General features: G+C 43.3%; 1 protein-coding gene across 1 annotated transcript in view; it reads right to left on the bottom strand.

The window, feature by feature from the left end:
* Window positions 1-1,842: 1,842 nt before the first annotated feature.
* The window catches only part of LOC115471377 (polycystic kidney disease protein 1-like 3), a 120,919-nt gene continuing 97,157 nt past the window's right edge, over window positions 1,843-25,604 (bottom strand). Inside the window, exons 25-29 of the mRNA XM_030205074.1 lie at window positions 25,167-25,327; window positions 13,560-13,770; window positions 10,323-10,424; window positions 7,555-7,686; window positions 1,843-2,100 (exon numbers count right to left, since the gene is read on the bottom strand). Coding sequence (XP_030060934.1) covers window positions 1,948-2,100; window positions 7,555-7,686; window positions 10,323-10,424; window positions 13,560-13,770; window positions 25,167-25,327 — 759 coding nt within the window. The 3' untranslated portion in view covers window positions 1,843-1,947. The remainder of the gene's footprint in view (window positions 2,101-7,554; window positions 7,687-10,322; window positions 10,425-13,559; window positions 13,771-25,166; window positions 25,328-25,604) is intronic.

Genomic DNA, 25,604 nt, shown 5'->3' with positions numbered 1-25,604 from the left:
GTCAAAAACGTTCTAATGCAAGCCATTTGGACATGGGAGGAGCCAGCATTTGTAGTGCACTGGTCCCCCTGACATGCCAGGACACCAACCGGGCACCCTAGGGGGCGCTGCAGTGGACTTGATAAAAAGCTCCCAGGAACATAGCTCCCTTACTTTGTGTGCTGAGCCCCCCAAAACCCACTACCCACAACACCACTACCATAGCCCTTATGGGTGAAGGGGGGCACCTATATATGGGTACAGTGGGTTTTGGAGGGCTCGCTGTTTCCTCCACAAATGTAACAGGTAGGGGGGTATGGGCCTGGGTCCGCCTGTCTGAAGTGCACTGCAGTACCTACTACAACTGCACCAGGGACCTTCATGCGCTGTCATAGACCTGAGTATGACATCTGAGGCTGGCACGACATATTTTTAAAGATGTTTTTTGAGGTGGGAGGGGGGTTAATGACCACTGGAGGAGTAACAGGAGATTATCCCCGATTCTCTCTGGTGATCATGTGGTCATTTTGGGCACCTTTTTTTGCTTTATTCGTAAGAAAAACAGGTCCGGGTGAAAACGTCCAAGTGTTCGTCAGGGACATCCTTGTTTTTTTCAATTATGACTCAAAGACTTCCAAATGTTAGGCATGCCCAAGTCCCGCCTTCACTACGCTTCCGACATGCCCCCTTGAACTTTGGACGTCCTTGTGACGGACTGCAGTTGGAGACGTCCAAAATCGGGTTTCGATTATACCAATTTGGACGTCCCTGGGAGAAGGACGTCCATCTTCCAATTTATGTCAAAAGATGGACGTCCTTCTCTTTTGAAAATGAGCCCAATAGTGACATACAACCCAGAGCTGGAAAAATTAAAAAATCATAAAAGATCTACAGCCTCTACTCCAGGAGGATGAATTACTGAAAGAGATATTCCCATCCCCACCAGTGCTGGCTTTCTGACAGCCACCCAACTTAAAACACAAGCTAATCAGAAGTAAATTTCCATCACAGACTCACAAAGGAGAGAATGGCACACATCCTTGCAATATATCCAGCTGCAAACTATGCCAAAACATTTCACAGGACCCCCACGGTCATTCACAAAGGAAAAATATTCCAAGCTAATCAAAAAATGTATTATGTCCAATAAAAAAGGTATCATCTTCTTGTCTTTTCCATGTTTTATTTTGTTTTATGAAATTAATATGATCGGGGGGGGGGGGGAGGGGGGTCCAGCTTGGCAAGGCACAGGCAGTCCCAGTCTGAGGAGGGGAGGGGGCATCAAATTAGTTCATACAGGGCCCTGCAACTGCTAAGGCTGTCCCTAGCCAGTCTTGTCTTGAGGTTTTCAAAGTATTAGCTTGCCTAGTTCTTAGTTCTGTTTTTTTTTTTTTTTTGGGGGGGGGGTGTTTGGTTTTCTTTATATCTCTTCTTATTTTGTTAATATTTTAATTCTGTTTGAATAAAAGGTGTACATGGTTTCTTGTGAACTATACATGTTTAGAAAAACTCTTTTTCCTTCTCTTCAGTGTGATGCTGGTATGAGCATGGGTCTATGCCCCTGGTTGAGAGGTGGCCGCTCCTCCCATGCCTTTCCCTTTCTGCCTGGCTTTCATACAATTAGCACCAGTTGTCTCTCTCACAGTTAAAGGACAAGGAAGCTTTATCAACTGCCAGATGTTGCAGGAGTGAAGTTGCTAAGTGTGAGCCATTCAGCATTTGATTTCAGGGTATACCTGACACATTATTATTACTTTGTACTAAGATATATCTTATGCAACTATATTCAATGTTCAATTATATGTACATTTTATTAACTCACAGGAAAGTTTACAGAATAAGAACATCAAAAGTATCCAGTAGATGAAAATTTAAAAACAATTTTTAACACTAATGTTAGAAGCATGTCCTAGAGTCACTACGCAAGGATGTTCCCAAACATTGGAGTACAGTTCTGTGTCTGAGATCTCAAATGTGGAGTGAGAGAGTGCCATCATCACAGTCAGAAACTTGTTCTTGTGCCTTTGTCTGTCTTTCTGTCAGGCCAAGGCTCCACTTGATTCCAAACCAGCTAGACAGCTTCTGTAACATTAATGCCACAATCTCCTGCTCTTCAGATGCCTAATGGAAAAGAATTAAAGAAAACAATAACAGATTTTAAAAAGGCAGAATGTGTAGTCTTTAACAGATTGGTGATCTTTTATAAGTTCACCGTCTTACAATTGTTCCATACATGGTTTAATGCTGTATCTTCATCACAGTTCCCAGTGGACAGTATCCACTTTTGTGGTCCGGTCTGCTGCTCAGATTGCTATGTGCTGGCTATTATATACAAGTGTTTATAGTGAGGGGCAGCAGTACAGTTTGAGAAGGCGTTACAAGGAGCATAATGCAAGTATTAGTGCTTAGGCATTTTCAGTTGAGGAATTAATTACTGTCTGACCACCCCAAGTTTCTATTCTTACATTTGGTACACGTTAGCATTTCCCACATCTTTTCCTATTTTTTTTTCAAAATCTTATAGTTACCCTAATACAACTGTGGCAGAGTTATAGACAAACAGCTGCCTCTGACATTTTTGTTCTACCAGACTATGCGTTTTTAAAGTAATTTTCCCCTATACAGTTGTTATACCTTAATATACAGCAGAATTATTAGCACTATAGCTAGCTTCAAATAATTTGGGACTATCCCTTCACAGAATGATCTATTCACAATATTAGTGACATCACAGAAGTAATATTATTCCCAATCGATTTCAGTACAGAAGTTGAACAAGGATTCAGTACATTAGTCAAATTATTCAAAGATGGAATCACTTCTTGTACTTCATCAGATGTAACGCCATCAATAACGGGTTCAACTTTTGGTAGATCTATAAGCTCTAATGAGGCAACAACATCTCGAACCTTTTTTATGAAACTTGTTTGCAAAATCCTGACATTTTATCACAAAGGAAAAGGCTGGTTGGGGCGATAGAGATCATTCTCTAGGTCCTGAGCCCAAGGATTGAATCGTCTTATCAAAGTATTCTTTTTCGCTAAATGGTAGCCTTCCAATAAAGTCAAATAAAATTGTTTATCAGACACTCCTACATTTTTAAGCCAGATACGTTCAGCTTTCCCCAATGAATACTTCTGAACCTTTAACTCTATCACAAACCATGGGGCAGTATACGTTTGCTTCACAACCACATCTCTAATTGGTGTGATCTGATCTAAAGTCTTTAGCAATGAAGAATTCCAACATTCAACTTCTCAATATTGGTCAATTGTTACAACCATGACTTTTTCAAATCCTTTACTTCATAAGAGCTACGAACCACTGGGTTTTTGGAGAAGGATACCTTCTTTCTAAAATTTCCCAAGAGAAATTACATTTAATCAAAAGGTGGTTTGTCCAGGGAACAGGATCACTAACAAAACTAACATTCCTAGTAAAGGAAAGAAAGTCGTGAACAAAGATTACATCCAAAATATGTCCACCAACATGTGTAGCACCACTTATAATTTGTGACCAACCTAAAGAAGCTAAATTCTCTAAAAAAAAATCACTGGCAACATTAATATGTGTAATGGCTGCTCTGTTTCCAGTAAGCTTGCCTACATTTACCTCTGTTTCTCATATCCTTCATCTTGTTTTGAATCGAGTTGGCTTTCCCCTAAGGCTGCTTTCTTTCACTGAGATTTTACTACTACTACTACCACTATTACTTATCATTTCTATAGCGCTACTAGACGTACACAGCGCTGTACACTTGAACATGAAGAGACAGTCCCTGCTCGACAGAGCTTACAATCTAATTAGGACAGAGAAACAGGACTTTCTTCTATAAACCATGCTTGGTTGATCGGGTTGTGGTATTGGATTGCTACTTTCCTTTTCTTGCAAGTTTCAACTGTCTTTTCTGTCTTGTTCATTTTCTTCCTTTGAAGCCCAAGGCATCCATACTTTCCTTCCAGGTTGCTACCATGTATTATTCTTTTGGTAAGCTCTGCTCCCCTCTTCCTTGTTGATTTTGTTTTGGCTCTCTTCTTTCTTAAACCATCTGTTATCCATGGAGTCTGTAGATAACACTTGTGAAGATTTTGCCTCTAAAAATTCCTTGTGTTAACTGTCTCATTTGATTTGCAGTAAATGCTCTACTCATCTCACACTGCCGTGACTGAGACTTTTTCTTATAATTGTTCTCTCAGGTTCTCCTTCTCTCTGACCATCTGATAACATTCATCATTAAATGCTTTCTCCCACAGTCTTTTTCCATCACTTCCTTTAAGATCATCCAGGCTATTGAACCTTGCTCCCTTCAGTACTATCTAACTTTGTCAGAGCCTCTTATAATACACTACTCTCTTGTGCTTTGGATACCCTCACTCCATCCTTCCAATCAGCCACGGTGTAAGGCTTGCAAAACCCCAACTGGCTGACCTTCCAGAGTTTGCTTTCTTTGTTCCTGCACTTGTTCGGTAGAGTGTCTGGCTCAAATTCCAGTCTCACATTGCCTTTATACATTTTCATCTGCTATTACATTTGCATAGCAAGATTATGTCCATCTGAAAAACCCTCATGACTAAACCTTGCTGGCTTTTTACCATAAGAGGAGCATTTTCGATATGATGTCTAAGTCCAAATTGACACGTTTTGCTGAAAACGTCTCAAAGAAACATATAGCTCACAGCCATAACTGAATCAGAAAAAGGTCTATATTTCTGGTTCAATTATGGCTTTGAGCTAGACGTTTTCATGCTCATCCATCTGTAAGTACCATTTTCAAAAAAAAACAAAACATTGAAAAACAAGCCATAGAGATGTCTTTCTGGAAGCATTCCTAGAAAACTGGCCACACAGACATCCCATCAGTGCAGAGGGAAGGGAAATGGGACTTGAGATACCACCTTTTTGTGGTATTTTTGCAACTACATTCAAAGTGGTTTACATACAGGTCCTTATTTGTATCTGGGTCAATGGAGGGTTAAGTGATTTGCCCAGAGTCATAAGGAGCTGCAGTGGGAATTGAACCTAGTTCCCCAGGATCAAAGTCCACTGCACTAACCACTAGGCTACTCCTCCACTAGCAACATTCCCTGTAGAATCTCAAATAGTAGCAACCACTAGGCTACTTGGGATTCCGGAATCTTCCTATTCTTTGGGGTTCTATATGGAATGTTGCTGCTCTTTGAGATTGTGAATGGAATCTTGTTAATGGGACTTGAGATACCGCCTTTCTGTGGTATTTTTGCAACTACATTCAAAGCGGTTTACATACAGGTACTTATTTTTACCTGGGGCAATGGAGGGTTAAGTGACTTGCCCACAGTCACAAGGAGTTGCAGTGGGAATTGAACCCAGTTCCCCAGGATCAAAGTCCGCTGCACTAACCACTAGGCTACTCCTCCACTAGTAACATTCCCTGTAGAATCTCAAATAGTAGCAACCACTAGGCTACTCTTCCACTCCTTGGGATTCCGGAATCTTCCTATTCTTTGGGGTTCTACATGGAATGTTGCTGCTCTTTGAGATTGTGAATGGAATCTTGTTAATGGGACTTGAGATACCGCCTTTCTGTGGTATTTTTGCAACTACATTCAAAGCGGTTTACATACAGGTACTTATTTGTACCTGGGGCAATGGAGGGTTAAGTGACTTGCCCCCAGTCACAAGGAGCTGCAGTGGGAATCGAACCCAGTTCCCCAGGATCAAAGTCTGCTGCAATAAGACCTAGGCTACTCCTCCACTCCTAATGCTCAGTGCAGTGGGCTTCACATCAAGGGACTCAGGTACAAATCCCACCTAAATACCTTCATATTGTATGGTGAGCCCTCCAATAGCAGAGAAAACCTATTGTACCAAAAGGTCCACCACTACAAAAGCCCCCAGGCTTGCAGGTCAGTTATATATTTAGTTACAGGAAGTATTCTATGTTGCAGGAGGCTCACATATTTGTACTGTAATGAAAGAATTAAAGTGGGGATTGAACCTGTAATCATGGAAGACCCCAGCACATTTTGCAGAATAGGTCCTGTGTTTTTTTTTTTGTAGGGGGAGGAGGAGAGGGTAAGTGAGATCTGTACTATTTGATCCTGGCAAGTTGTTTCAAGTATTACTCTGTCAGCCTTTCAATATGCCTGTGTTTCAGATGGGATTTAGAGGCCCTTTTGCTGAAAAATGGCCTGTGGTAGATGCGTGTTTTGGGCGTACGCAGAATCATTTTTCAGTGCACCTGTAAAAAATGCCTTTTTAAAATTTTTGCCGAAAATGGACATGCGGCAAAATGAAAATTGTCGCTGTCCATTTTGTGTCTGAGACCTTACCGCCAGTCATTGACCTAGCGGTAAGGTCTCACGCGGTAACGGTCTACGCGCGTAGAATGCCGATTACCTCCTGCTCACTGGAAAATAAAAATATTTTCTGGTACGTGTAGTGGACGCTTGTCAAAAATGAAATTACCACAAGAGCCACGCGGTAGCCCGGTGGTAACTCAAAATTGACGAGCGTTGGGCGCATGTAGGCGCCTACGCAGCTTAGTAAAAGCACGCCTTAGTGAGATCAGCACTAATATGATCCTCACAAGCTCACTAATAGCAATCTCACCTTCTCTTATTTTTTTGAGGTCTGTACTACATGACCCCTTAAGACATTTAATACATATGTTTGATACAGGATATTCCCATTATAATGATATACAGAATCTCTCTGCAAAAAACTTTTCTTCTTTTAGCAGTGCACAGTGGTCTTTTGGGGCTTGATATTCAAAACAATTTAGAGGGCTAGGAGAGAGGCTCCTGGCCATTTAAATCGCCTGTCCAGAGTTAACCGGATAGCGCTGCTGAAAATGCCCAGTTACCCCCGGATTCTATATATGGCACGCTGAGTAGCGCTTAAATTCTGCAAGTTGTCAATTTGTTAACGAGCATATTAGTGTTGATAATTGTGCGATAATGACCAATCAATTAGCAATAATTGGAATTTAAGCGTGCATCTTTTTAGGCATATTCAAAAAGAGGTACATATAATTTCCAGTGCAAGTAGCCAAAAAGGGGGCATGGCAATGGGTGGAGTGGGGGCATGTCGGGGCCATCAAATCTACACGCATGGTCATAGAGGTTGGGGGAGTGCGCCTAGATTTAGGTGCTTTTCACTGGCATAATGGCTGCACCTAAATCTGGATGCGTCCACCCTTCCTATGCGCTATTCTATAAATCATGTCTAAACATAGACACATAAATCGGACGAGCCTAGATTTTAGTCGCCATATATAGAAACCGGCCCTTAGCACCCAAGCTTAGTCTAGTTTCCGGCTACACCTGGAATATTTATATTTATGCTTAAAATTATGCTTTCATGTAAAAATGTTTTCCTTTTTTTTTTTTTGTGGACCTCCCTGTTTGATGTGTGTTGTTTTTGGCTTTTCTGTGGCCTGTTTTGTGTTTTTGTGGTGATACCAAAAGCAGCGAGGTGGATACCCTGGAAGGTAAGGAAAATATGAGAAGTGATTTGACAAAGCTTAAGGAATGGCCTACTATAGGTAAGTAACATGGCTTACTCTTTATAGCAGTCTTGAGTCTCATTACTTACGGTTGGAGAATTCCTCTCTTTGTAAAAGACCATTAGCATGGCAGAAAGGAACAAGTTAACGACCACAAACAGGAAAAAGATGACACATGTAGTGATGAGCAGAGAGCCCAGAAAGGGATCTAAATTCAGGACCTAGAATATGAGGAAAAGAGAGTTTGATAGTTTGAAATCTGCAGCTTTGATAGTTTGAAATCTGCAGCTGTTCTTCCAGAATTACCATCTCTTTTCCTACCTTCTCAGGTTGTAATCTTCCTAAGGGGATGGGACCTGATATACTGCCTTTCTGTGGTTAGATTCAAAGCATTTTACATATTATATACAGGTTCTTATTTTGTAGCTGGGGCAATGGAGGGTTAAGTGACTTACCCAGAGTCACAAGGACAGGGCCGCCGAGAGGGGGGAGAAAGGGGGGACAAAAGTCCCAGGGCCCGGGCCTCCAGGGGGGCCTGGTGCCGCCGCCTGGCCCGCCCTCTGTCGCCGCCTGGCCCACCCTCCGTCACTCCCAGAACTAACCTTAAGCCTCCTTTCACTTCGCAGCAAGCAGCAGCAGGTCAGGCCACTCCTTCCTTCCATGTCCCGCCCTCGCCTGATGTAACATCCGCGAGGGCGGGGCACGGAAGGAAGGAGGAGAGGTCTGCCCTGCCGCTGCTTGCTGCGAAGTGAAAGGAGGCTTAAGGTTAGTTCCGAGGGCCCGGCCCAATAGCGGGTAGAGGGGGACCCGGCGATCTCGGGTGGGCGGGGCCCGGCGATCTCGGGTAGGCGGCAACCTCAGGTGGGGGGGGGGGCTCGGGGGCGGCCTTGTCCCGGGCCTGGCTCTCGGCGGCCCTGCACAAGGAGCTGTAGTGAAAATTGAACCCAGTTCACCAAGATCAAGGTCCACTGCACTAACCACTAGGCTACTCCTCCACAGTGTGTGCTTAGTTTTTTATTGGTTCAGTAAAATCTCAGTGCATCTGAAGAAAGGACCTGTGTGATCTCTCACGCTCAGGTACTGCAGCATCTTTTTTGTTGGTCCACTGAAAAGAGCTATTGTCTGCAAAGAGTCCAGAACACTGTGGACACTATGGGGCTGATATTCAGACCATGGGAGTTAGACTGGCTGGGAGGCTTGCCAGGTGCCCTTGGCCTGGATTGGCCACTGTCGTGGACAGGATGCTGGGCTCAATGGACCCTTGGTCTTTTCCCAGTGTGGCATTACTTATGTACTTAACTTCCATGGTTGGCTCTGGGTCCGGATATTCAGTTCCAGGCTGTTTCTGGTGACTGGCATTAAATACCCAGGTTATTTTGGTCTGGTTTGAAGACAACCAGACTTAGCCAATTATCCTCAAACCGAACAAAGAAATTCCAGGGTTTGATGCGACCAAATATGGCTGCTAAACCCACTTAAAAAAATCGGTGGATAGCTATTGTGTGATATAACCAACTAGCCGCTAACGGGGGATATTCAGCAGGGGATAGCTGGTTAAGTGCTATTTCAGCCAAGTTCGTAAGACTTAGACGTTTATCAGCCATAATGGAACAAAACAAAACCATTCAGGACTAAAACTTGGATGTTTTGAGCTAGACCTGTTTTTATAAAAAATAAGGAACGAAAAGGTGTCCTAAATACCAGATGACCACTGGAAGGAATCAGGAATGACCTCTCCTTATTCCCCCAGTGGTCACTAACCCCTTCCCAAAAATGTGATGAAAAACATTTCTTGCCAGTCTCTATGTCAGCCTCAGATGTTATACTGCAGTCCATTAGAATAGCATGCAGGTCCCTGGAGTAGTCTAGTGGTGGCTGCAGTGCACTGCACACAGATGGACCCAGGCTCCTACATTTCCCTACCTGTTACAATTGTGGAGCAAACTGTGAGCCCTCCAAAACTCACCAGAAACCCACTGTACCCACATATAGCTTCCCTCTTCACCCGTAAGGGCTATGGTAGTGATGCACAGTTGGGGGTAATGGGTTTTGGGGGGCTTAGCAGACAAGGTAAGGGAGCAATGGTGAGATGTGTACCTGGGAGCATTTTACGAAGTCCACTGCAGTGCCCCCTAGGGTGCCCTATTGCTTTCCTGGGATGTCACTTTTCCATTATTCTACCTGATGCCAAGCTTTCTATTTTTTATAACATCTGAGCCTTGTGTCTAATGTTTATCAGTAGATTTGGGCTTTGAATTCAGATCTATAGATGAAAAGGAGGTCTCATTACATATATCTAAATACCAGAGTGCTATTTTTGACCATACTTCATAGGAAGAGTGTACATTCCCTAATTACCTGTCCCAGTGCAACTGAAGGTTTTACCTCCTCAGTGCATGTAAATGGTTTCATCCCTATGTAGATTCTCTGTTGGTGTGTGAGGCTTTCTTTCCAACCAAAGCTTTTACCACACTCAGAACATGTAAATGGTTTCACTCTATTGTGGATCTTCGTGTGTGCTGTGTGAGGTCTGCCTTCTGCCTAAAGCCTTTACCACACATGTATATTGTTTCACTGCAACATTGATTCTCTGGTGGCCTGTCCTCAGTGACGCTTTTACCACACTTTCTATCTGCAACTGTTTTAACTTCTGAATGGATTCTATGGTTCATTGCTAGACCAATCCACCATTGTACTTTTTACCTCTACTTAAGTATCAAAATATACATTTATCTTTACTTGCACTTTGACCTAGTGCGTGAAACAACACCGCAGAACTTCTTATACTCTGGTACCAGACAATGATCAGCTGGTGGAGGCTGTGTGATCTTTATTGCTGTATCATCAGATTTCTTACCTCATCATAATTGAAGATTCCAATCAAGAGGCTGACAATGGTCACAGCTGAGTTTATGAAAGTCTTGTAATGGGAAACACTCCATCCGAACACTAAGTTACACTGGAGAAAAATGAGAAGCAGAGAGACAAGGGAAGAGAACAGCACAGCACTAGAAAGCTTTCTCCTATTACTCACATACAAAAAAACGAACGTTCATATTCTGATGTCACCTCAGTAGCAGCAACACAAGCTCTCTCCATTACTGATTGCTTTGTGAGAGCACCTTGTTTCAAACGTACAGTACCTGAACAGCACTAACTCCTAGAACTCACACACCAGCAATCCTATGTACTGTCGTTTCTTTCTTTACAACATCCGTAAAATCTGCCCCTTTCTTTCCGAGCACTCTACCAAAACCCTCATCCACACCCTTGTCACCTCTCGTTTAGACTACTGCAATCTGCTTCTTGCTGGCCTCCCACTTATTCACCTCTCCCCTCTCCAATCGGTTCAAAACTCTGCTGCCCGTCTCGTCTTCCGCCAGGGTCGCTTTACTCATACTACCCCTCTCCTCAAGTCGCTTCACTGGCTCCCTATCCGTTTTCGTATCCTGTTCAAACTTCTTCTACTAACCTATAAATGTACTCACTCTGCTGCTCCCCAGTATCTCTCCACACTCATCCTTCCGTACACCCCTTCCCGTGCACTCTGCTCCATGGATAAATCCTTCTTATCTGTTCCCTTCTCCACTACTGCCAACTCCAGACTTCGCGCCTTCTGTCTCGCTGCACCCTACACCTGGAATAAACTTCCTGAGCCCCTACGTCTTGCCCCATCCTTGGCCACCTTTAAATCTAGACTGACAGCCCACCTCTTTAACATTGCTTTTGACTCGTAACCACTTGTAACCACTCGCCTCCACCTACCCTCCTCTCCTCCTTCCTGTACACATTAATTGATTTGATTTGCTTACTTTATTTTTTGTCTATTAGATTGTAAGCTCTTTGAGCAGGGACTGTCTTTCTTCTATGTTTGTGCAGCGCTGCGTTCGCCTTGTAGCGCTATAGAAATGCTAAATAGTAGTAGTAGTAGTAGAAAAAGCAGCATTGTAAAGTACAGCCTATAGAAGTTCAAATCAGGGGCATAGCCAGACACCCAATTTTGGGTGGGCCTGGGCTCAAGATGGGTGGGCAGAACTCCACCCTGTCCCACAAGTGATTTGGTTTCTCCATCTCTCGTCTGCATGCCATATGGTCTCTCAAACATCTCCCCTCCCCCACATTCCTTTTAAGCCTTCCCTCTGATGCAACTTCCTGTTTCCGCATAGGCAGGAATACATCAAAGAGAAGGCTGTGGAGCCAGTGCGAGCAGTATATATCAGTTGCTGCTCGCTGCAGGTGAAGATCTGCTATTTACAAGGTATGCAGGAGGGGCAGTTGTTGGAAGTTTTTGGTTGGTGGGGCTTGGGAATCCCTGCCAGCCACATCATAGGTGTGCTGCTACTGGGTGGGCCTGAGCCCAAAGTGGGTGGGCCTGGGACCACCTGGGCCCACCCTTGACTACGCCACTGGTTCAAATAAAGGGCTCCCAAGGGAAATATCTCAATCACCCCCAGAACAAGGAGATTCATCTTAGAAGACATGGGGGTAGCTATAAGAGGGCTCCCTCCAGCAGTGTAGCTAGGACTGTATGGACCCTGGGTGGAAAAACTGAGATGGGCCACCCATGACATCCTCACTCCCCAGGTGGTCGGGACCTTGGGGTGGAGTGGGGTGAGATGAGACAGCCCTTCAGAGCTCCAGTTAACAAACCCTGCAAAAGGCAAATACATTCCAGACCTATTTAGAAAACAGGTCATAGTAAGAGAAATGGATGCTGAAGATGCACATTTCCCAAAACTGATATATTACAATTAATAATGTCAGATACAAAAAATAATTTGTTCTACCTTTGTTGTCTGAACATTGCTTTGGTCTCAGTTTTTCTTTTCTGCCTTTCTCTGTGTTTTCTTAACTTTCGTCCCAGGGTCTCCTGTCCTTTTGACATTTCTTTTCTATCTGTGTCCAACATCCACTTTTCGTCCATGTGCCTATCCATCATGTCCAGTGTCTCCCCTCTCTGCCCCTGTCCCTATCATCCCCCATATTCAGTATCTGCCTTTCCCAGTGACCCTATCCTCTCTCTATATTCTGCATATGCCCTCTGTGTCCTTATCTTACTATGTCCACCATTTCCATGTGTCTCTATCCTTCCTCTTGTGTCCATCATTGCCCCTGTGTCCCTGTACCTATATTTTCTCCATGCTCAGCATCTCTTCTGAGTCTCCTTCCCATAGCCAGTTTCTCTCCTCTCTTTTCTATTCCTCCTGCACCTCCACAGCCCTGCCCTCCCCCCTCCATGGTTCAGCTTCTCCCTCCCTCCTTGGCACACAGTCTCCCCCCCTCTCTCCAGTCTCTCTGTTTCCTCTGCACCCCTTCCCAGTCCAGTAACTGTGCCCTCTCTTCCCATCCTCTTTGGTCTAGGTCTTGCTCCTTTTCTCTTTTCTCTGCTTTTCTTTCTGACTCCCCCCCCCCCCCCCCCCACACACCTTTGTCTCAGGTCTTTTTCTTGATCGCTCTCCTCTCCTCATCTGGCATTCCCACTTCCCCACCCCCAATCTACCATATACCAAGGCAGCTCATGAAGACAGAGCAATGAAGGCAGCCTCTCTCTCTTGGGCAGGTGGAGCCTGCTATGACCTGCCAACAGGAAATTGCAACAGAGAGTTGCAACAGGTAAAAGAAATGCTCCAGCAGCCTGAGAGAGGCCACATTCAGTGCTGTGTCTTCCGTGAGCTGCCTCGCTGTGTGGAGGACCGGTACAGGGAGAGCGGTAGAGTTGTTGGACCAGGGCATGCAGAAGGAGAGGAAGGAAGGGTTCAGTTCCAGGTGTATAAAGAGAGAGAGAGAGCCTGACAGATTTGTGCAGTGCTTTTCATGTGTCAGGAAAAAGATCCTTGTGACCTTACCTAGCACATTCATATTTCTGTGACCCTTGGCTCTGTTCTGCTGCTTTTCCTGTGCCTCCTGTACTAACACAATACTGTCCCTGTTTCCATCTGTGCTCTTATACCGATGACCCTTTGTCAACGGCTTTGCTGTTCTCTCTGTGCTCCTGGCAATGACATGTTACTCTCCCCAAGCCCTCAGCAATACGATGTGCTGTATGGCTACTCAAATGTAAATGAATGTGTCTCTGTACATGTCTGTCTCTTACAGCAATTGAGTAAGCAACCAGCAGGAGAAGGATGATAAACAAGAAGCCACTTAGCTCCTGCCAGATCCTGCGAAGGGTCATGGTGATCAGGTGCAGTTTAGGGTTCAGTTGCAGCAAGCTCCACAGTTTAATGGTGGCCAGTGACACCAGGAATGCCATCAGGTAAATATAAGCACGTTCGATGGTGGCTGTTTCATAGAAACTAACAAACCTGAAAAGAAAAGAAAGTGGTTAAGCAGACTTAAGAACATAATTTCCATATTGGGTCAGACCAAAAGACCAAAGTTCCATCTAGGCCAGAATACTGTCAAGTGGCCAATCCAGGTCAGAGGTACCTGGGAGGACCCAAAACCTAGCAAGATTCCATGATACTGACCCCAGGGAGAAGCAGTGGCTTTCCCCAGGTCTACCTTAATAACAGTTTATGGACTTTGCCTGCAGGAATTTGACCAAATCTTTTGTAAACAGTACTGCAATAACTGCTTTTAAGATCTTCTGGCAATGAGTTCTAGACTTAATTATGCACTGAATGATAAAGTATTTTGCAGCTTCATAGAGTGTCCCCTAATCTCTGTACCATTTGAAAGAGTAAGCAATCAATACACATTTACCTGCTGTTCCACTCAACTTAGGATTTTATAGACATCTATCATATCTCCTTTCAGCTGTCTCTTGCCTAGGCTGAAGAGCCATAGCCTGCTTATCCTTTCCTCATAAGAGAGAGTCAATCGATCCCCTTAATCATTTTGGCTGCCCTTCTCTACTTCCACTATACCAGAATTGCACACAATACTCAAGGTGTGGTCTCATCAAGGAGTGATACAGAGGCATTATGTTATTCTTTGTTCTATTCTCTCCTACTACTTTGGTTTTTTGGCCACTGTCATGCACGAAACAGAGGATTTCAACATATTGTCCACAATGATATCTAGATCCTTTTCCTGGGCTATGACTCGTAAGGTCAAACCTGGTATCATGTTAACTATAATCAGAGTTCTTCTTCCCTATGTGCCTCACTTTTCACTTGATCACATTAAATTTCATCTGCCATCTGGACGTCCAGTCTTCCAAGGTCCTCCTGCAACATGGATCTTATACTTTCAAACCTTAGCCAAAACATGTGCCAGCATATTATCAGTCTCACCCTGTTCAAACACAATCACATCTTGCTCCACTAGGCCATGGAGATAATGATGCTTGACATCAATATGCTTGGTTCTGGCATTTATTTTTTCATTGTTTGCCAGTTTTATACATTCTTGATTGCCCTCAAATAAGATTGTTGGCTGAGCAACTGACTCCCCGAGATCCTGAAGCAGCTGACGCAGCCAAACAACTTCTTGGCATGCGTGGGCTGCTGAAATGTATTCTGCTTCTGTTGATGACACTGTAACTGTCACTTGCCTTTTCTGGACCATGAGATCAGACTGTTGCCAAGATGAAACAAGTAGCTACTTGTTGACTTATGGACACTGGCATTGCCAGCCCAATCAGAGTCAGCATATCCTTTGAGCTCAAGATCCAGTTTTGCTGCATTTAAGGTACTGCATGACTCTTAATGGTGTTCCAATCTCTTTGACAAGATTTACTGACACGTCTACAAAGATGAGACATCGTCACTGCAATATCTGGCCGAGAAGTGGCTGTCATGTATAAAAGTGCCCCCACTGCTTGTCTGCATTGTTCATTGCTTGGTAGGAGATCATCTTCTCCTTCCAATTTCGGATATGACACAGCCATCTATTGGTGTTGATGCACCTTTCGTCTCCGACATACCAGATTATCTGAATATTGCACTGATCTTTGCAGACTGATTCAGAAGAAAGCTCCCATCTTCTTTGAATGTGGATTCCTAGGTAGTATGTCACTTCTCCTAGATTCTTAGTAGTGAAGTGCCTGTTAAAAATTTCACTTAGCTTTGAAATTTTCTGCAGTTTCTTCATGGACAATGATCAAACATAGTAACATAGTAGATGACGGCAGAAAAAGACCTGCACGGTCCAACCAGTCTGCCCAACAAGACAAACATATGTATAAACCTTACCTTGATTTGTACTTGCCTTGTTCAGGGCACAGACCGTACAAGTCTGCGCAGCAGTACTTCCCGCCTCCCAACCACCAGTCCCACCTCCCACCACCGGCCCCGGCACAGACCGTACAAGTCTGCCCTCCACCATCCTCGCCTCCCAACCATCAACCCCTCTTCCCCCCACCTGCTCCGCCACCCAATTTCGGCTAAGCTTCTGAGGATCCATTCCTTCTGCACAGGATTCCTTTATGCATATCCCACGCATGTTTGAATTCCGTTACCGTTTTCATCTCCACCACCTCCCGCGGGAGGGCATTCCAAGCATCCACCACCCTCTCCGTGAAAAAATACTTCCTGACATCTTTCCTGAGGCTGCCCCCCTTCAACCTCATTTCATGTCCTCTTGTTCTACCGCCTTCCAATCTCCGGAAAAGATTTGTTTGCGGATTAATACCTTTCAAATATTTGAACGTCTGTATCATATCACCCCTGTTCCTCCTTTCCTCCAGGGTATACATGTTCAGGTCAGCAAGTCTCTCCTCATACTGAGGCAGCCTGGGCACAGAAATCATATTAATTTGTTAATTCTGTTTAAGTTTGGTTCAGTCCTGTAAAGTGGTAGAATGCCATCTGGTTTTAATTACTCAAATGTCTAGCTTTTGCTAGACTAGAGGTTAGAAAGGTCAGTGAGAAATAAAACTTTCTTTGTCCCTTTTTGAGTGATGGATTGTTAAGGCTGGTTCATAGGTATTATTTACCACATCTGGATGCCATTTTAAGTAAGGCATACTGGACAATCTCGAGGGGATCAGCAAGCAAGCTGTTTTAAAAGATTAGGCTGAATGCTGTTTAGAAGGAGATAGGTTAGATTTAAATAATTCTAGATAATTTAGATTCTGTCTTATAAGGAATTCTGATTTTTGCTTATTTTAAAATATGTTTTATTCTGTTTAATTAATAAGTTCTATTTCTCTATGTAAAATATCTTTTCAATTCAGTGTCTGACTTTCAAGTGAGATTTGTCTGCAGTTTAAGAGGTCATCATCTGGTTTGAATTATCCACAGTCCTAGCTAGTTCTGTGTATGAAGCTAGGTGAAAGAGGTCAGGAAAAGTCAAGTCTTTTCCTTGATGGATTATAGCTAAGTGTAGGACTGGTCTCCTGAAAGTAATAACAAACCATGTCTGTGTGCCATTAAGCAAGATTGGCCTCTTAATGAATGCCAGAGTCCAGTGTTGAACCTGACAAGTGATATGATCCGAACAAATGTAGCATCACAGGCAGGGACTACTAATGATGTTTGTGCTTTTAAAGTAGGTGATTTAGTACTACGAAAGAACTTTACACATAAAACATGGAAGGATCCTGTGTATGTAGGACCTTTTGCTATCACGGCCCTTACTCAGACTGCTGCCCGTCTGGAAGGTCATACTTCTTGGATACATTTAGCAGATATTCGACGAATTAATAACATTGAAATGGACAAAGAATAAACAAACATCATATCCCTAAACATGATGGTATTGGACTGTTGGTGTTTGTTAATGGACAATGAACACATATGAGAATAGACTTGTTACAGTGGCCAAAATGTTGAATTTGACTGATTGTATCATATGTGCCCACTGATTGACATCATCCTTGTCCTTGCCAGCTATGATGTATGGGACTACAATGATAAAATTGAGTGGGCACCATGACTGTGATCCCAATAATACCTGTGTAAGGGATGATGAAAACCTTCATTGGACAAATGAGACTATTTATAAGCAAGCCTTGCTTATGGACAAGTACCCACAGACATCATGTTGGTGTCTGATTAATAGTATGACAACTGAACACATTCCCCCGATAAAGTGCACTTACATGCAGAATGTTGTAACAACTGATTCAATGAATGTTATGCTTTTAATTTGTATAATTTTTAATGCCACATCAGCTAATGAAAAGTAAGAATGAACGACAGTGTATTCCCCTGTGATGAAGCTCACTGTCCTATAAATTATATACCTCAAGAGATATAAATTTTGTACCCTAGTACAATTGAATCTGTTTAATGCAATATGTATTAGCATGTTTGCAAAGATGTGCCAGGATGCTTTTAAAATGATAATGATAACTGAAATCAAGAATGAATAGAACTTTAAAATGTCAGCAGAAATATTGAAAGATGTATGATAAAGATGATGAAAAGGCAGAGCTTGCAGGCACAGCATATCATAAATAACAAGGGGGAGGAGATTTAGAAGGGAGGTAAGGAAACAGACTGGAGCTGAAACAGATGTTTGAGGCCTGAAACAATCAGTCCTCAAAAGGGAGGATGTTGAATAAAAGCATAAAAATGTTGAATAAAAGCATAAAATAATAGAAGTGGAAAGCTTCAAAGATCATGCAGAACAAGCTGTTTCAACACTAAACTAAATCTCCTGAGACATGAGGCCCACATCAGCCAAAGGCAGGCTCCAGAAAGTCTGTGGGATAATGGGAACCAGATGCAGCATATGTTCTGCTGTAGGATTTATGGTATGGTACAGCCTGCAAGCACGTGATATCAGGAGAAGATTATAAGGAGAGTGGAACAAAGAAATAAGTAAGCATTTTGAATTTTTCTTTGTCTGTATATAGCATCCTGATTTCTTTGCTTTACATTGCTTTGTTTTGATCATTCATTCTGGCTTGTATATTGCTTATCAAGAAATGCTTCCTGCAATAGCCCATTGAGCTATTCAGTACAATTGTAAATAAACTGTTTATATTAAATATGAAATTCGTCTGGCGTTCTCTACAAAAGTGGCGGCATCCTTTTATACACCAGTTAGCAGTTAGTATGAAGTTAGTATGAAGTTAGCTGGGAATCTGAGAATTTAATAATAATGAAATGCAGGAGATAGGTGCCACATTGTCTAGTTTGAGAGGCCCCAGGTCATAGGTCAGTTTAGGAAATATCTCAAACCTATGTAACTGATATTTTTGAGTAAATGTGTAGAGATAATTAGTTCAAGACAGGGTAATCAATCTATTCCTTACCATCTGGTGACAAAGGGGGGCTAGAGGGGTTTAGGACCATATATAAATGAGAACAGAAGCAGCTTACGTTAGAAGAGAAGAGACGAGAAGGAACCAAGACAGGAGACACAAGACACAGAGAGCTGAAGAGAAGGAGAGAGCTAGCGCTGATGTCCTACTTTGTTTGCTGGCAAATAAAGAAGATTCCTCTCTCATTCTGGTGTGTGGTGTTTGACTCCTGAAGTATCACAGATTCTGCTAACAATAGTGGTAATTCCTGCATCAATACGTCTTATAACGCAAATCCCGTACCATTCTCGTAGCTTTTCTTTGCACCGCTTCCATTTTTTTAACATCCTTCGCAAGGTACGGCCTCCAAAACTGAACACAATACTCCAGGTGGGGCCTGACCAACGACTTGTAAAGGGGCATCAACACTTCCTTTCTTCTGCTGATCACACCTCTCTCTATACAGCCTAGCAACCTTCTCGCTACAGCCACCGCCTTGTCACACTGTTTCGTCGCCTTCAGATCCTCGGATACTATCACCTCAAGATCCCTCTCCCCCTCAGTACCTATCAGACTCTCACTGCCTAACACATAAGTCTCTCTTGGGTTTCTACTCCCTAAGTGCATCCACATGTAGTAACAGGTACATCCACTTTCCAGCCTTAAACTTGGAATATAGGCATGGATCAGCTTTGCTTCATGTGAACTCTTGTTCCAGCAAGATTTTATTTATTTTGAGGTTCCAAGCTCTGGCTGACTGCTTGAGACCATCAAGAGATTTCTGCAGTTTGCAGTCAAGATGCACTTTGCCATTTGTAATGTAATGTTCAGGTTGTGCCATACACTGGTCCACTTGAATATCACATTGAGAAAAGCAGTTTTAATGTCAAAATGCCTTTCATCCATGTAGAGCAAGGACAGTTCTGAAGGTGCTTTGCTTAGCAACTGGTGCAGAGGTGGCATCATAATCTTCCCCATGTTTATTTAGAAAAGCCCTTTGCTACTAATTTTGCTTTATACCTGTGTGTTTTTCCTTCAGAGTCACACTTGGTTTTAAAAACCCACTTACATCCAAATAGCATATTTTCCTGGCGGCAGCTCCTTAAGCTCCCAAGTATGAAGCTGTCTAAGAGATTCCATCTCTTCTTCTACAGCTTTAATCCATTTTTGTCTTTCTCAGGCAGGCAATTTCTGCAGTTCTTCCAGGATCTGGCTCAGGCTCTGGTGATACATGAGCATTGTAAGACAAGCACTTGGGTGGAATACCGTTGTTTAATCTTGTAGAACTCCTGACTGAAGATAGGGGCTGCCGCTCCACTTCCTCTTCAGCACTAATGGAAGAACTTATTGTGACCTCAGTTTCATCTTGGTCACCTTCAGAAGCCTTTAGCTGAACTCATGCTCAAGCTGAACTGTTTCAGTTGTCTCTTGACCCTTTAGAGATGCAGAGGTTTCATCAGTCACCAAGCTCCTGCTTATTGTTACCCTGTTAGTGTCTCTGCGCAGAATCCTGTTGCCTTTTTGAGATTCACTGTAGCCTATGAGCACTCCTTCTGCACGCAGTCCCACTTCATGCATTTTGCCTTTGGAACATGTACAAACACTCTGCTTACAAAGATTTTAATATGCCGCAGGTCAGGCTTCTTTCCGTGCCATAATTCATATGGAGTTCTTTTCTGGATATAGCAAACTGTCACGATGGCTTCTCTCCAGTAAGTCTGCATCAAAGAGCATGCTCCGTCTGCCATGTGTGAATGCAATTAACATGATCTTTCTTTGTAGCAATATTCACAGATTCAGTGCAATTCAATTGAGAAGCTCACCTGCAAGTTTACCTTCTGCCACTGTATGATGTTCATTTCTAATAAGACATTTATCTGCTTGCAATGTAACTACATGTCCCTGGTTAGTGAGTTTTATCACACATAACAGATCACCTTGAAGCTTGGGCACATACACCACATCCTTAACAAGTAGCTTTCTGGTAATGTTTGGGGAAACTGGACATGCCCTTCCCCCACTCCTTGAGAGCATAAGCGGTCGGTGGCCCAACTGTTTGTGGAGGCTAAAGGGGGCGGGGATAGGGGTGGGGCCAGGGGTGGAGCTTAAATCCATAATTGTCTGATAACACACAGAAAAAATAAATAAATAAAAATAAAAGTCACAATACCTTTTATTAAATTTAGATATTAGATATGTATCATAAGTCAAAGAATAAAGTGGTTGCTCAAAGCATATACTAACCACAATCGTTCAACTGCAAAACACTATGCACAACTTTGTGCAAAAACACACTCAGAACCTTACTATACCATAAATATTACACTGGGCAGAACCTAATACACCAATATACCACCCATACGGAAAATGCAGACTGTCAACAATATGAAACAAGGGATCATATCATCACAATTCTCATGTAGAGCCACAAAACACCCTAATTCATGTTTAATGTGAGATAAAATGCCATACATAAGTAAATAAATAAATATAAACTTTTAATGTTGAGCATCTCAAAGTGGACATATTCCAAATACTATAATGAAAATAAAATGATCTTTTCTACCTTTGTTGTCTGATGACTTTGTTTTTCTGATCATGCTGGCCCAGTATCCAATTCTGCTGCTATCTGTCCTCTTAACTAGTTTCCAGGGCTTCCTTTCCATTTATTTCTTGACTTTCCGCCTTTCTTCTTCATTTCTTGTCCTACATCCGTAAGTAAAAGCTGGGTTCTCCGCAGACTTGACTGTCCAGTGGATCCAGCTTCTGCCTATTTTCTTCATCCATGTGCAGTTTTTCTCTCTTCCTTTTCCCTCATCTCATCTCCTTCCTCACTCTTCCCTCCCCTCCATCCATGTCCAGCATTTCTTCTCTCTCCCTTCCCTCTCCACCATCCATGTCCAGCAACTCTCCTCTCCCCTGCCCCCCTCCAGCCATCCATACCCACCCAGTGATTCTCTCCTCTCCCCTGCCCCCCCTCCAGCCATCCACACCCACCCAGCAATTCTATCCTCTCCCCTGCCCCCTCCAGCCATCCACACCCACCCAGCGATTCTCTCCTCTCCCCTGCCCCCTCCAGCCATCCACACCCACTCAGCGATTCTGTCCTCTCCCCTGCCCCCCTCCAGCCATCCACACCCACCCAGCGATTCTCTCCTCTTCCCTGCCCCCTCCAGCCATCCTCACCCACCCAGCGATTCTCTTCGCTCCCCTGCCCCCTCTCCAGCCATCCATACCCACCCTCAACAATTCTCGCTCCCCTGCCTCCATCGCAGCTGCCTCAGTGAAAGCCCATCTCTAGCCTTGTAAGCCTTCCCTTCATTTCCGTCAGTGTCCCGCCCTCGTGGAAAGAGGAAATGATGTCAGAAGAAGGCGGGACACTGACGGGAACTCACGGAGCTCAAAGCTGCATGTCCTCTCAGTCCAAATCTTCAGTTGCTCTCTTCTCTCTGTTCCCGGGCAGATTTCTAACAGGAGCTGCTCATCCAATCAGAGAGCTCTATTTGAATGCAGATTAACATACAGACACTCTAATGGGAATTTTTAGTCAAAAACACTAGATAAACCCTTCATTTTTGGATCAAACTTCACATTTTTGATCAGAGCCATGCCCTAACATTAAGGCTGTAAACATTTCCAACAATTTTTACCCATAAATATGCAAATGAGAACCTCCCAAAACTGGACTAATTTGCATATGGCTTGAGCAAATTTGAGTACATAGCATACCAATCCCACTTCCTAGCACCTAAATTCTGCCATTAGATTGAATACAAATACTTTTAAAACTTATTTTTAGCACTTTTAAAATCTCAGGTGTCAGTGCAAGTCTCTTTGGTATGAACTGCTCATGCAGGAAGTCATCCTCGTTAAATATCTCCCTGGCAACCCAGGACACCTCCAGCCAACCCCCCTGCTCTCCCAGCAGTAAGGTAAATAAATTAAACCATAAACCAATTTCTACAACTGGTTACACAAGGCTAGAGATGGGCTTTCACTGCAGCTGCTGCTGGGAGGACGGAGGTAAATCAACAATTTAAACCCCCCAGAGCAGCGGGACTCCCAGGAGAAACAGCTGATCCATCCTGCTGCAGCAGGGAAGGCTTAGCCTCCCCAAGCCTTTTATACCGGGCACCTATGAATGTTGCATATCCTTTTAACAGGCAGTGAAAGCATATACATAAAGGGATCTCTGGCAATGCACTTCCCCTTAGTAGGGGAAAAGAATGGCAGTGGTTTGAATTATTTCTCTCTCAGAGACAGTTTGAGTGCAACAAATGGGGTTCTAGGTGTTCAGAGCGGGTTGAATTAACATCAGGAATACCTCAAGGCTCAGCCTTATCGGCCATACTTTGTAACATTTACATGAGACCTATTTGTCAATTCCTTCGATGCTTGCATGTTCAAGTTAGATTGTATGCAGACGATTTACAATTTTTCTTCCCCGCGACTGATTTTATTGAGAAGAGTTTGCGTTTTTTAACCAGCAATTAGTGAGGGCTTGGATGAATGCCAGTTGTGTCCAGTTGAATGTATCTAAAACAGATTTTATTTTTGCCTGGTATGGCCTCTCCTTCTTTGTTTCCAGATCTTTTTGTAATAGATTTTTTGAAAATTCACATTGTAGAGAGTTTGAACTAACCTGTCATTTTCAATTCAAGCTAGAGCCATTGTTCAGAAAGTTTTTTTTTTTAACTGTGATTAATTAGAAAGCTGAAACAGTTGTTATTTGTTAACTTCAGAACTATGGGATGGTGTGTAATCACCCCCTTTTGACTACTGTAATGCTTTGTATCTTGGTTTACCTTCTTGTAGAATTTGTCCCGTACAAACTGCTGCTGCTCACCTACTTACAGATGCATCCAGTTTTGCTCATGTTACATCAGTACTTAAGGAGCTGCACTAGTTTGCATCCAATGGAGGGTCAGATTTAAAGTTTTGATGTACAAATCAAAGAAGAGACACTGAAATTCAGCAATAGCTTAATATAAGTGTTGTAATTGTGGTCACTGTTCCTTCTAGGCTGATTGGGAGTCCTCCAGCTACAGTCCTGCCAATGGAGGGCGCTGCCTATTGCATTTCCAATAGTGAGGGACAGGCAAGCTCTGCAGAACTCCAGGGAACCAGCCTGTCTCTAGTGATCCACTACCTCCTAGTGGCAGCAATGCAGTTGGAAGATTCCCACTAGTTTAGAGGGAACAGTTATTGTGGTTTTAATTTATGGATTATGTCTAATTGACAGTCACTGCCCTGAAGCAGCCTGCAGTAGGCAAAATGTGGCCATGTTGGACTGTTTTTAATAAAGATTTTCTACATTGAATATCCAGGTTTATGCGACCGGCTATCTCTAATGCAGTTAAGTACGATATTCAGGACTTAACTGTCTAAGCGACACTTTTATATGGTCCAATATAGCTGCTCCACCCTGCCACACCCCAATTCACGGCCCACAGCACCAACAGTCCCCTCCCACAGCTCTTCATAAGACTGGTCCTGCAGCAACAGGAGATAATGTTTCATTAAGGTGTCTTCTGCTGCCACTGGAAGGGGAAGCTGCTCAGCGGGAGATTCCCTCTCCCTGGTTGGAGACTGGGAGATGACCTGCAAAAGCAGGAGTCTCCTGTTGAATGTGGGACACTTGGCAGATTTGCTCAAGCTACCCACAGAATAGCCAGCTTTTGCTTTAGCGGTCTATGGTGATAATCATTGGCAATAACTTGTTAACTGCCACTGAATATGAGAGGAAAGCCCTGCACAAGTGATTTAACTGCTTTGAATATCGACCCTGAGGTTCTCATGAATGCTGAAAAACTACAGTTAGGTAATGTTTTCAAGCAGACTTGAATTTGGGAAAATACTGTTCCAAACAAATGCCTAATGGTAGACTATTCCAAAGTGTGGGGGTGAGAAAATTAAGGCAGTCTCGTGTCATCAAAAAAGAAATGAAGAAATGACCAACAGGTTTTGAATATAGGAATGAAGAGACCTAGAAGAGGCATATAAGGAATAAAGCAACTGAGAAGAAATGGAGGCTTCCCAGAATAATGAACTTGATGAACATTAACATTCATTTTAAATGGGATACAATGGGAGATAGGAAGTCAATATTCTGCTCATAGGAGTAGCATAACAGGGTATTTGTGACCTGGATTGGGCACTGTTGGAAATAGGATACCAAGCTATATGGACCTGTGGTCTGATCCAGTAGGGCAGTTCTTATGTATTTATGTTCTGAGGCATTAATATAAGATTACATTAGGTTAGGTTAGACATTTTGGCAAGGATAGTCTCAGTAGAATGGAGAGGGTGGAAGCCAAAATGGAGCAGACTGAGAATGGCCCGGCATCCAAGGAAATCAAGACAAGGAACATAGACACCACATGAATGCAAACAGGAGAGAGGAGGATATTTAGCAGGACAAGAAAGCTCCAGTAAAGGTGTTTTGGTGAGATCAGAAGATGTCATCGGAAGCAATTCTAACCAAATAGCATACATTTAGATATTCTCCCCTCACCTGAGTTTATCTACTGTTGTTCCTTCCCCCTCTCCCTCCCCCATGCTCACCTGCTCCGGTTTTGATGGTATCTTTGGACATCTTTTGTTTGTAAGACGATGCGCTTCACATATATTGCAACGGAGCAAAAGCTGATTAATATTATACTCAGATCCACCAAGTTCTTTGTCTTGGAGAAATAATGGATCTTCTGCACCTTCAGCCGCAGACCCTGCATGAAGCATAGACACTTGATTACTGGGGCAGGACGGGCTAAAGAAAGTGTACAGTCGTTCCTTCTACAGCTTCAGCTACAGACCCTACATGAAGCACAACAAGAAAGTTGGGGGGGGGGGGGGAGGAATCAGCCAATCCCTTCTAAACCTTCAGCCATAGTCCTGCATTAAACACAAGCATGGGATTACTAGGAGCAGGAAAGGGTAAAGAAAGTGCACAGCCATGGGATCAGGCCCAGCCCGAACTGTACACCCTTGACAGTGCTTGCATCG

The sequence above is a fragment of the Microcaecilia unicolor genome, chromosome 5 (assembly GCF_901765095.1).
Source record: "Microcaecilia unicolor chromosome 5, aMicUni1.1, whole genome shotgun sequence".
Taxonomy (NCBI): domain Eukaryota; kingdom Metazoa; phylum Chordata; class Amphibia; order Gymnophiona; family Siphonopidae; genus Microcaecilia; species Microcaecilia unicolor.
This window is presented reverse-complemented; position numbering and strand designations above follow the sequence as displayed.